Genomic DNA, 13,030 nt, shown 5'->3' with positions numbered 1-13,030 from the left:
TGCTTTTGTGCCGTAATTCCTATTGCTTAATTAAACAGTATATAATATTATATAATTATACACAATATCTAATTATGACACACTACTGTACAAAATAAATATGTAAATATACAGCTGAGGTTGCCTACGACAGCACAAAACTGTATACTCATACACTGTATACGTACCTTTTACATTTTCATTTAATATTTATCATAAAAGCCAATATTACAAAACAAATCATGCTAAACAATAAATTTTAAGATGTACTTTATTGTGTATAACAACCAACCATCACAGGGTTCCATAAAACACCTTACATACAGAAATCAAACGGCTGTAAAACAAGATCAGCATGGTAATAAATAGCTTAGAAACTAACTTGTATGGTAAAAATAATACCTCATTAAAATAATACATATAAAGGAGCTTGGACCCGTCTTTACTGAACTTTGGAAGAAAAGATATGATTAAGAATGAAAATAATTAGCCTGTAAATTTCTTGCTGTAAAAGCAGGAGAGTTTGCAGTACAGAGGACCACTGAGTCCACTGAGAACCTCCTGCAGAGATGTTCATTTATGAAGGCTTATTTGTACACCTCACTGTAATTAAATACAGCTTGTTATGCTTTATTTATCTGAATCTTCTAAGCAATTTGAGTGTGTAGTTTTACACAAAAGGGGTTTTACTCCACATAATATGGAGTGTCTACACATTTCTCCAGTTTTCACATTTACACCATGACTAAAATTGTGATTATACAACAAATAACAGAAATAGTGATTTCCAAATAGCCCTTCTTCAACAGCCCCTTTTACTGTAAGTCTAAGTTACTCTTTTGCAGTTTCACCAGTTCACCCCAACCTTTCCTTAAGTACCACCACAGCATACATAAATACATGACACTCTCAATGAAAACATTTAATGAACAGTGCAGTAAACAAACAGTGAGGTACACTGAGCATTTGTCCTCTACTCAAGTGCTTATTGGTCAAGTAACATTAGTGCATATAAAGTTGTACCATGTGGTACCACACCAATAATCGTACCATAACATTTCAAAAAGAAGAAACACAAAAAAAAACACCTTTTATAAACACAGGAATCATGAAATTGATTTTATCTTCTGAACAACTTTGTGTTCGTTGATCCCATTACTCTGGACGCAGTGGTATCCATTGGTAAGTTGAACATTCTTTGCGAGCATGGGGTCATAGACCTGGTTTTCAGGGCAATGCATGAAGCTTCTCGCCATCTTGTGCTCTAGCTGCATGTGGTTCTGAGGGGGGAGACCGAGGCAGGCCCTGTGTGACAAAAAGTAAATAATATTATATGTAGTCACTATCACACAAAACCTTGTTTCTCCAAAGTAGCAATTTTACAGAAGACCAAAAAAACCAAACAAACAAAAAACCCCACCCTTCTTAACTTTCAATGGAAGTCAATGTAAAATATTAAATTCTGGAGCATCTCTATTGGTCCATTCATTATGAAATGGACAACTGCCAGATTCACATTATATCAAAAACTGAAAAACAACAAAACATGGATATATATATATGAAATAAAAACTACAATTTTCAGCCAAAAATTTGAAAAGAACAGCAAAAGAAAAAAAATGAGGCTGTTGCGGGACAGCAACAATATATTTTGTATTACGCAAAATTAAAAAATAATAAAATGTAGAATTTAATATATTAAAATCAACTAGACTCCAATTGTATGTTTTAGATATGTTGATATGTTGAGTATTTTGGGAACAATAAAACATTAAGTCTATACTGTACTTACTATACTTTTGTTGCGGAAATTTCTTATATATTATGATTATATATGTATATATATATATATATAATCATAACTGATTTAAAATATTTAAGTTGCACAGGACAAACATTTGATTTTTTATAATGCAATCATCACACATACATTATGGCGGCACAATATATGGTTTATTATCAATCACACTATTGGCCTTTGAAATATAGACGTTATATAGGCAATATAGACGCTACAGTATGCAAAGAATTCCCCTAAGCAATCAGAATCTGTGCGATGTCAGCATCTCTGACTTTTCACATGAGTATTTTGGTGTTTTGTATTTTTAGATGAATCATAAGATCTTTCACTGGATGGCATGGTCTAGTGAATGGTCGCAAAAACAGCAGTGTATCATAATTGTAATATGGTATTCTGTCTATATTACAGGGCCCTAATATGAACAAATGAACTGTTCTGTACCTCATGACATTTTCAATGCAGGCTCGCTGGCGGAAGAAGGCATTGACCACTGGCGCCCCCTGTGGTACAAGTGGGGCCTTGCAGAGGAAGCTGAGCAGAGAAAGGACACTGTGGAAAGACTGGAAGGACTTGTCTTCTTGAGTACAGAATGTGATCCTCTGACACAGCTCGGTCAGGATGACCAGGTCCAGGATGATGGGGCTTGCCAGCAGGGAGTCCTGAAGAAAAGTAACAGAAATTTAATGCAAATTCATGCATTCTCGTTTTTGGTGTCACTTAAGACATTACAGTTATAAATGTCCAACCTCTCTTCATCCCTTACAATTAAATCTAGGGGCTGTTGAAATGTTACAGTGCTTTAAAGGCTGATATTCTGCGGTTAGAGCACTGGGCTACTGATGACTATCTTGTGGGTTTGATACCTGGGTTCGATACCTGGGGATATAGGGACCTAGTGTGTCTGTGTGCAGGTGTTCACTGCACAGATTGTGTCCAGCACAAATGGTGAATATGCTGGTCTTGTCTTGTTATAATTGCAAATTCTGAAAAAAATGGGTGGAGCTACACTGCTGTAAGGAGAAAATGTGGATATATGCAAGTTTGTTTTTGTGACATCATTAAAAATGAATCAAAAAGGGGTTGTTTTTCAGCTTACTTTCCATATGTGGACATTATGAACTTGAGTGAGCGTGAACTATCGGATTTAAAACTTCTGAACTGCTGAAACAGTGAGGAAAATGTGCTTTTTCATAATATGGGCCCTCTAAAACATAGATTGTTTACCCTAAGCAGTGCATGATTGAAATTTGCAAACTATTTACTTATGTAATATAATTTGTATAGGGTTGAATTAACATGATATGGCATAATAGAACAGCACAAATCCCCAGGCCTTGCAATATCACCCCATAGATAATCTAATGTCACTTTCCCCACAGTGTGGTACAGCATAGTACTGTATGTAAAACAGGGTTATACTTGACACTGACTGGCATGTTTTCAAATGCATTGAGACGCTTTAGACCTACATGAATAAAGTGCTTGGACCAGACCCCACACGAGGTGAGCAGAGCACTTTAAGTGTGTTTGAACCACATAATTACAACTAAAAGTGCCAGCTTCCCGGTCATTATAATCACACAGTGGTTTGGTCAGTAAAAATCCTTCACTTAAGAACTTACCTCACAGGTGTTGTGCATGGCAATGGTGTTGGTGCCACCCATCATTATCTCTGAGGTATACTCATCCATTGCCCTTTTGCTGTCTCCCACATAGGGGACGTATTTAATCACCACCTGGATTGACAAATTATACACAGCAATTATCACAACAAATTAGTAAACAGTCAGTTCCTCTTCATGGACACAATCACACTCATTTACCCACATAAAGACAAGTCCATAAAATGTAAAGACTCCAATGGATTTGCAGCAAATAAGTGAAACGCAGGGCAGAGTTTCATGCTTCACACACACTTACACAGTGGTCAGGTTTCTCTCCAGGCTTGTAGAGCACTGGATTTGACTGCACCATGTCGTCCACCACGTTGCTTTTGGAGATCTCCTTAGAGCGGAACTGCTGTGGTGAAGACAGGTTCATGCCATCGTTATTGCCCAGGTGGTTGTAGCTCACAATGGAGGTCGGCTGTAATGACAATGACACACAGCGAATGAAGAAGCAAGTGATATTTTGAGAATAAAAATGACCTTTAATTAATGAAATAAAAGAAGAAAAAAAGCATATCCCCACACATTTGAACTATATAGATTGTTTATTTACTAACCATGCCTGGACAAAAGTATTGAGACACCAGCACATTCAAAAGGAGAGTTTATCTTGTTTTTGTTTAAGTGATTGTCTCTACTGTCCAGGGAAGGTGTTCAACTAGATGTTGAACATTGTTGTGAGGATTTGATTGCATTCCGAGCGTTAGTGGGGTCAGGTTGTTGGATCATCACCTCCCAAACTCATCCCAAAAATATTGGATGGAGCACCATCATTCCAGAGAACACAGCTCCACAGCTCAATGCTGGGGGGGCTTTATACTCTTCTATCCCACACCAGGCATTAGGCATGGTGCCAGTAGTTCATGTTAATCTGCTCCAGATATTTCTATTTGCAATACTTCTCTACAGGGACTAGAAAAGCTGTGTAATGCAATGAGTGCAACAAGTAACTAACTCTTATTAAAAAGTCAGGATTTCCACAAAACATGCATATATAGTGTATTAAGCCACATAACTGGATGCACCATCAAATAGCACAATAGCTTGTGTGTGGGGGAAACACTGCAAGTATGATTTGGTCACAGATTTCTAGAGATACCCTGGACAAGATGAATTACTAATACAGAGACAGAGATAAATAACCATAAAGCAGCAAGTCCTTAAAATTTGCATATAAAGTTAGACCAGCCCATCTTTTCGTGTTTCCAAATTATGGTTGCAGGCGTGTTTTAAGAAAGCTAGCTACAGTGTTCCTTACCTTAATGCCAGCACTGACAAGGAAATCCACCAGAACAGATTTCAGCTTGGTCTGGCCTGACTTGAAGTCATCTCCCCCTATGAAGACCCCATGCCGAACAGCCAGCTCCACTGCCCCAGGCACAAAGGTGTTCTGTGGGGAGCCGTTGATGTAGGCGCAGCCCTCCTGAACACTAGCCACAGCGAAGAGTGTGGATGGAGATACCTCTCCTCCAGCCTACGAGGAAATAAAATGTGACTGAGAATCCTAAGATAATCAAACACTAATAAAATAAAATAAGCAAATACTAATAACTAGTTTATGAAATATAAGCCTGCATTTTAAGTAATGTAACAATTAGCTATGACCTGAGATTAAGAGGTTTAAAGTAGAACAAAAACTACAAGACAGAATCATTGGCCACAAAAATGAGGGCAGGGCAGTGTGTATAAATGTCCTCGTCATACCTAACTGGGGCACTCCTATTTCTGTAGGTGCCAACCAGTTCAACAATACATGTTTGGACAGTTTATGCTCCAAGAAATGACAACGGTTGAAGAACACTTATGGAAAACTACAGCATCTAAACAAAGCAACATCCGTTATGTAATTGTCCAAATAGCTTTGCACTCTAGATTTATAGAGGACAAAGGAAGTAGGCCACCAGTTTTAACTATGTCAAGCACCCACCAAACACTGCAAGCCTCCCTCCATCCCAGATTAGAGTGCCAGAAGGATTAACAACATGTCTGATGACATATGAAACACATTGATTCAAATGTTTTAATAATGATTAAACAGTAATTATCCAAGCTCACCATGCCACAGAGGTCGTTTTAACGAATCTGTTTCTCTGCACACTTCGTAAGCTTTCTTTTACCCTGTTCTTCAATGGTCAGAACCCCACAGGACCCCCACAGAGCAGCTATTATTTGGGTGGTGGGTCATTCTCAGCACTGCCACCACACTGGCATAGGAGTGGTGTGTTAGTGTGTGTGTTCGCAGGTACGAGTGGATTGGACAAAGCAGTGCTGTTGCGCAGCCTCACTGCAGAGATGAGAATGACCCACCACTCTGGCCCAGAGTGGTTCAGTGGACTAAAGCTACGATCAGAGAATAGGACCGCTGGTTCGAACCCCCCTCATGCTGCTAGCCATCAGCAGCCGAGGCTCTGAGAATGCTCTCTCTAATTGGCCTTGCTCTCTCCAAGGTCACATCGCTTTACTGCTCTGTGTGTGTGTGTGTGTGTGTGTGTGTGTGTGTGTATATATGTATATATAGGGATTCTAATGTTTGTAATTTGTTTTGGGTTTGTTCAGTAATTCAGGAAGTTCTTACTGCTGCTGTAATCTTCCATACCAGTCCCAGCCTCGGGCAGAGTTTAGACATGGCCTGTAGTGAGTGGAAATTTACAGCACATGCTTTTTTTAGATTCGGGTTGGAACTATGCCATGCAGGGTTGTGGAAGGAATAGACTCAGAGAGGCATAAGCAATATACAGTAGTAGTATATGGCCACACCATAATCTTCAATGGTCAGCACCCCATCGAAGGACCACCACAGAGCAGATTTTATATAATTAATGAAGTGGCCACATTACAGCACACAGATCTAAAGTAAATCAATCTGGACTCTACGTACTGTGTACTCGTTCTATTTATCTATGTATATTGTTTTACGCTCTTATTTGGACTTGGTTCTAGGCCTATTCTCAGCCTCATTTAGACTAAACTTAGGCTGGCAAAGTCTTTTGATCTTGACTAATCAGCCACCTTTGCTGACTCCGCGACAACAGCCATAAAGTCCTGTCAAGCAACGCTTTCTTTTTGCTATCTGTTATTAGAATGAAAAGCTCTAGATAAGCTTCTTTCTTCTGTTACCTGAATAGTGTTGAGAAGGTTCTCGGCAGTGTCATTGACACCAGGCTCGACATCACAAAACCTCTCAGTGTTTGCAGTCCAGAGCACAATCACTTTCTCCACGCCGCTCTTCTGCTTAAAGTCACGGATATCTCTGCGGATCTGTTCCACCTAAACAGACACAGGATCATACGATCAGCCACAAAATACAACAGCTTTGGAAGGTGTGGAACATACACAGCTGTAAACAGCATTTGCTCCTTTTGTACCTGCTCTGCCCTGGTGCCGGTGAGCACGTTATCAGCCCTATGCTCCTGGTTAGCGGCAATGAAGTCTGGGATATAAATTGAGGGTCTTGGTTTGAGCTTGCTCATGTGTGGACGAAGCATCTCCTGAAGACTCCAGTCCAGAACCTGGGCACGCTCCATAGCACGGCCAAGATCCATGGAGGAGATATCCCAACCTGAGATTCATACAAAGAGGAATAATTAGGACTTCTTAAAGGGGGAGATGCCTCTGTGTCAGATTCCTGGATAATTAAAAGGTTTAGATGGAAACAAAGTAATTCACCATCAGAATTGCTCAACGGTGATAAGAACTAGATTGCTGAAGGTTTAAGGCCTTTACAAACGCTGTCATGGTGTGGCCATATACTACTTATGCCTCTCTACTCTGAAACAAGCTAGTCTACGCCTTCCTCTGGAGTCCCACAACCCTGCATGGCATAGTTCCAACCCTAATCTAAAAAAACACTCAGTCACGCTTTTCAGTCTTGAACTACTAAATCAGGTGTGGTGAAATATGCAGAAGAGCATGTGCTGTAAATTTCCACTCACTACAGGCCATGCCTAAACTCTGCCCGAGGCTGGGACTGGTATGGAAGATTACAGCAGCGGTAAGAACTTCCTGAATTACTGAACAAACCCAAAACAAATGACAAACATTTTAATCCCTTTGATTCACACCTGCTGACTAAAAATGTAGAACAGTGATCATGAAACTGATGCACAAACAATTCTAACTGTAGTCATTATTATGATCACACCATTGTGTTTAATATTATAGCTATCTGAGAGGGCAACATCTCATCACCGTTTAACCAGCACTGTCAGAACTGGCCCAGCTCTTCACAGCTAGTTTAACAACTAGATCCATTTTTATATTTCCAGTAACTACATCTGGCCCACCTCTAAAGTAATTTTAGCTCTTTATTATTATCTATGGGTTATACATTTTTGTCATTCTATCTGGTTGTGATCCTTAAATGGGCAATTGCATTGTATTGATTTTCCTTGCTTGACTGTGATGTTTTCGTACAGTGTCTTTGGGTACCTTAATATGTGCATAAAAACTAAATTAATACAATCTTTAGTAGTAGTAGGAATATTAATCCTACTATTAGTACTGTTTGTATTAACCAGGCAAATAACCACTTCTTCTACAACCACCAGTTGTGCTGTTATATAGCCACTCTTTCCTAAAGAACCCTTGAATATTCTAAGAATGTACCTCAGAGCCCATAAAAAATAAGCTGCTAAAGGCAGATCTGCCTAAACGTGCTATAAATGTGTGTTTGTGTGTAATTTTATATTTATATATATACACACACACATATACACATACACATACATACACACACACACCTATACACACAAAAGTATATTATTTATCCTTTACTGAACACAACATTTTTTTCATTCTATAAACGGCCTTCCTGGACTGAAAACTGACAGCATAAGAGCTTCAGTAGCTATTCCACCAACATTCCATCTTTTTTTATTTACCGTCAAATACGATGTCATTAGGGTGCACCATTGGCAGCAGATCTCTGAAGGGCACAAAGACCTCTCCATTTGGTCCCGACCCCAACGACACAGTGGAAGCCTCCAGTAATGAGCCATAGTAATTAGCGGTCTGGGAGGAAAGAAAGAGAAGGAGAAAGAGACAGTGTGGTAGAAAATCAGCAGGTCAGACAACTGTATACTAAACCTTCAAGTGAATGTTCTAATTATGAAATATTAAACAGTGCCCACTAAAATACTGAAGAAATGCAACGTGGTGCTATAGGAAACTATTTATGCTGTCATTATAACTTCATAGACATGCCCTTTACCTTGACACCAGTCTTGGTTCTCCAGGTGAGGCTAAGTTTATTAGCCAGAACTGCAGCTGTGACGGTGCTGCCATTGTTGCCACCCCATCCCACCAGCATCACTCCCAGCTTGGGTACAGCTCTCTCCGTGCGGAATATGAGCTCAGTGGTTTGGGGAGTCACCTACAGATGTTAAAACGTTTAAATAAATAAATAAATAAATAAATAAATAAAACGTTTTTGCCATTTGATTACACTCTTCAACTACAGGGGGAGCTCAGGAGCAACAACAAAAAAACTCGCTAAAGCTTACCGTGTAGGTGTCTCCATCACTGGATACGGAGGTGGTGTGGTAAGAGTACAGGGACTCGATGTATTGCTCAGTGTATTGCACACTTGGGCAATTGATGCGAATCTTTTCAGGCATGATTAAAAACCTGCAAAAAAAAAAAAAATTAAAATAAATAAATAAATAAAATAAAAATATAGATATATATAGTGATACTAACCCGAAACTAACCCTATACCACAGTAAATGGGCTGTAAATGAGATTATATTAGTCCAAGTCCTTTGTCATCAACACAGCTCATTAATCCCCAAAACTCAGCAATGCTACGCACTTCTCTATGCTTACCCACTTTCAGCGCTTCTCTACGGTGTGATTCTCGCTACCGAGGACTGATGGCTCTCCAGCTCGGATGCCCAGCTTTAAAGCGCCGGCTGCTGTATCTTTCCACTACTTCAACCGGCCAATCAGGTTCAGGACCCAAGCCCCGCCCACCGGCCAATGAAAAGCGAGCTCTTGAAAATTCTAGAATCTTCAAGATGGACAAAAGAGCGCCTTCTCTGACCCGGACAGGTCCAAGCCAGCCTATTTATTTATTATTATTATTATTATTATTATTATTAATAATAATAATAATAAACACATCCATTAGATTGCAGTCATTTGACCTTAATCAATTATTATCAATTATTTATATATATATATAAAAACATGATTTGAAAAAATCTTTATACTATGGATAATCTCCATCTAACCTATTTTTTCCAAAGTTCAATTATTGATCTCATATTTTTTACATTTCTTCGTTTTTAAATGTTCAACCGGGTTCCATGATGAGCACTGGCACCTTTTAGCTGAATATGTTTTTTTATTATTTATTATTATTGTTTTTTAATAATTGTCTGGACATAGTCCAACACAGACTTATGATTAGTTATCCTGAAGTGAAGTACACTACAACACAGTGTTCTTCATATCTGCTTCCTTGCTTGTTGTGTTGTTTTTAGCATCAGCCCATGTTAGTGGGGTATACTATGTTTCAACTGGCCTCATTTATAAGCAATGTGTTTCTGATAACAGGGCAGGATTAGATATTGGATTAGTACTTTCAGCATGAGGAATTTAGCCAGATTTGAAATAATTATCTGACGAGACCAATGTGATTCAAATCAGCACACTTCGCAGGCCTTTGCTGTCTTGTTTTGATTAGTCTCCCTCAGTCTCGGGTTCAGCTAAAGTATTAAAGTAGGCAAGTATTCTGCCTAGAACTAGCTGCAGGGGTTAGAGGTGCATTCAGAAAGAACCACAGACAGTTCCTCTGCTGAAACCTTTGATGCCCAAGTTCTGCTGTACTGCACTGTGGCATTTTGAACAGTAGAGGTCGCAGATGTGCTATTTGTTCAAAAGTTTATACCCCCCCCTCCCTTAATGAGTTACTGTCACATTAAGGTGACATAGTGACTCATTGCACCCACAGGTGTTCAAGTGCATTGAAAGGCATCACCAATAGACAGGGAAACTCTAAGATCACCATGCCCAATGAGAATGGAATATTAGGCCCCTAGCATTGGGCTATGGTTTAGTGGAACTGTATTCTCTGGAGATCCAGAGTTTTCGGGATGATTTGGATTTGGAACTAATCATCCAGCATCAGTTACTGCAAAGCCTTTCAAGTTTCAACTAAAGAGTAGAGGCTACTGCCACAGCAAACTGGACAGGGGCACCCTCCTCATGAATGAACGTTGACTGGGCAGGTGTCTACAAACCTTTGGTAATGAAAATAAGCTTTGGGCTTCAATACAGATGTGACACAAATAGATTTCATAGATCATTGCAGGGGATCCTCCCCCTAGTCGGAAACACACATTTTGACTCCCTCTCATAGATACACACGGCACTCTGCCACTTGACCAGCAGCACATCCAGCCCTGGAAAGACCCTGAGGTGGATGAGGATTTGGCTGCAGTCCGAGTCATGCCAGGTCAGTTGCAATTCTTTCAAGGTTATAAAAAAAAAAGCTTACAGTAGCAGCATTTTATTGATATAGTTGAGATGCTGGTCGACAAAAACACCAAATAGCCAAGGTTTCTTGATAAGCCAGAGTTACTACAGAGCTGAGACAAGGCTGACTGTACAATAACAAGTAGGACATTTGTGAGTCGAGAGATATTTTGAGTGGAGAAATATAAATATGCCTGGTATATTTATACTGATATATTGCTCTGTATAACTTCCAAATATGTTACTGGTCTCCTTTAGAGTTAGAGGTGACAAGAGGTGTATGCACTTGTTTTAACAGAATAATGATAAATACATACATTTTCAGTATTGTTTTAAGATTTATATAGCATCACTGCCCTCATAACTCAAAACCTATAACCTACACATTAAAAAAAAAATTACACTGGCTGTGTTTGAAGTGCTGCCTATATATTCGAAGGCAGGAGGGTACCGTCATGTCCAAATCGAAGTAAATACTTATGAAATGCTGCCTGCTAAGGTACCTTCATCTTGTCGATTTCTGAAGGCAACAAACATACATATATCATGGGATATGTAAAGCCTTATACATATGTGTGTGTGTGTGTGTGTATATATATATATATATATATATATATATATATATATATATATATATATATATATATATATACACACACACACACATACACACACACAAGTATATAAAGAAGGCTTTACATATCCCATGATCATCTGGGTTGTCTCAAGAGGAAAAGCAACATGGTGGAAGCAAGCAGCAATCCATACAAACGAGCTCTGCCACACCAGCTGACAAACTTGTTTAGTTGTGTTATCATTATCAATTAGCATTTTTGGCCAATTAAGTAGAAGGTAGATTAATAAACTTCAATTCAGACATGACTGGGTGCCTTCCTTTCTCAGAATCCTGTCTGACACAGGCAATGCTAATGTCCTACACTGCAAGCTAAAACAGCTGGCCTACCGGTGGCTAACGTTAAAGGGCCCATATACTAGACATTTTAGTCCACTTATGATATTTGCATATTAACATGATGTTTGTTTTCTCCTCCTGTAAAGTTACATGAGGCTTTATTACGACAGCAGCTATTTACACCTTCTGTACATGTGTACCTTAGTCAAACTGGTCAATACCTCTTAATAAATAACCATTCGCATGTGATAAGCGGAGAAAGATACAGTTTTGCTGAGAAAAGTAGAGAGAAATAATGGCAAATCGTGTTCTATAAATGGCTGCAGAACACTTGGCCAGATACACAATACTTCTGAATGCTGGGCCAGCACTGCTGACCTCTTTTCCCTTTCAAGTTGGGCAGCTCTCCCACAGAGATGAAGGCATTTCAAAGCAGCCTACATTCAAACGGTGAGAACGCTTTCATAGCGGTGCCCGGACCGCTCGACATTTCAAGCTCAAAAATCATTACAAGCTTGTCCAGATAATCTGTGCTGTTTTAAAATTAAAGTATATGAACTTCGAAAAGGCCTTAAAGTTAACCTGTAACTAAACCTGTAAATGGGCCTTTTTACCTTGATATTTTAGGTCCCTGGTCACATTAAGCACAATTCACTTTCTTAATCATTTGATATTAAATTCCAAGACCAAGTTACACTATTTAAATTTAATGCCTGACAGAGGGAAAACCAGCTGCAGATGACTGTTTAATGAACCTTTGAAAAGGGGTCGATACAGCACCAAAGTGTCCCACTGATCACTGGTCAAAGCCTAACATACCATTTAAAATTCATTAGTTCCATTAGTGAACCCATAATTTGCTCTCAATAACTAACTTTATTTATTGTTATTTTTATGATCTACCAATTATTTATTTATTTATTTAATTTATTTATTATTAATTTATCTCAGAAACCCATCTCTGAAACCATATGTCATTTATTTACTGATTTGTTTGCTGACTCCTTGAGCAAGTTGAGCAAATACACAGAAAATGTTTACCCAGCATCAATGCTTGTAGCAGAAGGTTACTGTGGACATTTCTAGGACTGACTTAAGTATTTCTTTGAATAAGTAGCTTACCTTCTATAAGTCTATAATGTGGCTAACGGGGCTGCATGAGAGAAAAAGAAATATCCGCCTTTGAATTCAGGA

General features: G+C 38.9%; 1 protein-coding gene across 3 annotated transcripts; it reads right to left on the bottom strand.

Moving 5' to 3' along the window:
* Positions 1 to 232: 232 nt before the first annotated feature.
* LOC140546118 (inositol-3-phosphate synthase 1-A-like) lies at positions 233 to 13,017 on the bottom strand. Of its 3 annotated transcripts, none has more exons than XM_072669277.1 (11): positions 12,959 to 13,017; positions 8,949 to 9,072; positions 8,657 to 8,818; positions 8,328 to 8,457; positions 6,813 to 7,006; positions 6,565 to 6,714; positions 4,706 to 4,921; positions 3,701 to 3,865; positions 3,403 to 3,516; positions 2,222 to 2,439; positions 233 to 1,284 (listed from the first exon to the last, which is right to left on the bottom strand). In XM_072669277.1, exons 2-11 carry the CDS (start codon positions 9,060 to 9,062, stop codon positions 1,086 to 1,088), a joined length of 1,662 nt encoding a protein of 553 aa, XP_072525378.1. In that variant the 5' UTR covers positions 9,063 to 9,072; positions 12,959 to 13,017; the 3' UTR covers positions 233 to 1,085. The 3 variants fall into 3 exon arrangements, with proteins under 3 accessions (XP_072525378.1, XP_072525377.1, XP_072525379.1); XM_072669276.1 differs by lacking the exon at positions 12,959 to 13,017 and adding an exon at positions 9,271 to 9,366; XM_072669278.1 differs by lacking the exon at positions 12,959 to 13,017 and adding an exon at positions 9,145 to 9,260.
* Between the last annotated feature and the right edge of the window lie 13 nt (positions 13,018 to 13,030).

The sequence above is a fragment of the Salminus brasiliensis genome, chromosome 23 (genome assembly GCF_030463535.1).
Source record: "Salminus brasiliensis chromosome 23, fSalBra1.hap2, whole genome shotgun sequence".
Taxonomy (NCBI): Eukaryota; Metazoa; Chordata; class Actinopteri; order Characiformes; family Bryconidae; genus Salminus; species Salminus brasiliensis.
Note: the sequence above shows the minus strand (reverse complement) of the source record. Positions and strands in the feature narration are given on the sequence as shown.

Coding starts and splice junctions, on each gene's coding strand:
- LOC140546118 (XM_072669277.1), bottom strand. CDS start 9,062: ATGCCTGAAAAGATTCGCATCAATTGCCCAAGTGTGCAATACACTGAG. Junction 4,922..6,564: donor ACCTTCTCAACACTATTCAG/GTAACAGAAGAA, acceptor ATTTCCTCGTAG/GCTGGAGGAGAGGTATCTCC. Junction 3,517..3,700: donor GAGAGAAACCTGACCACTGT/GTAAGTGTGTGT, acceptor TTGTCAATCCAG/GTGGTGATTAAATACGTCCC.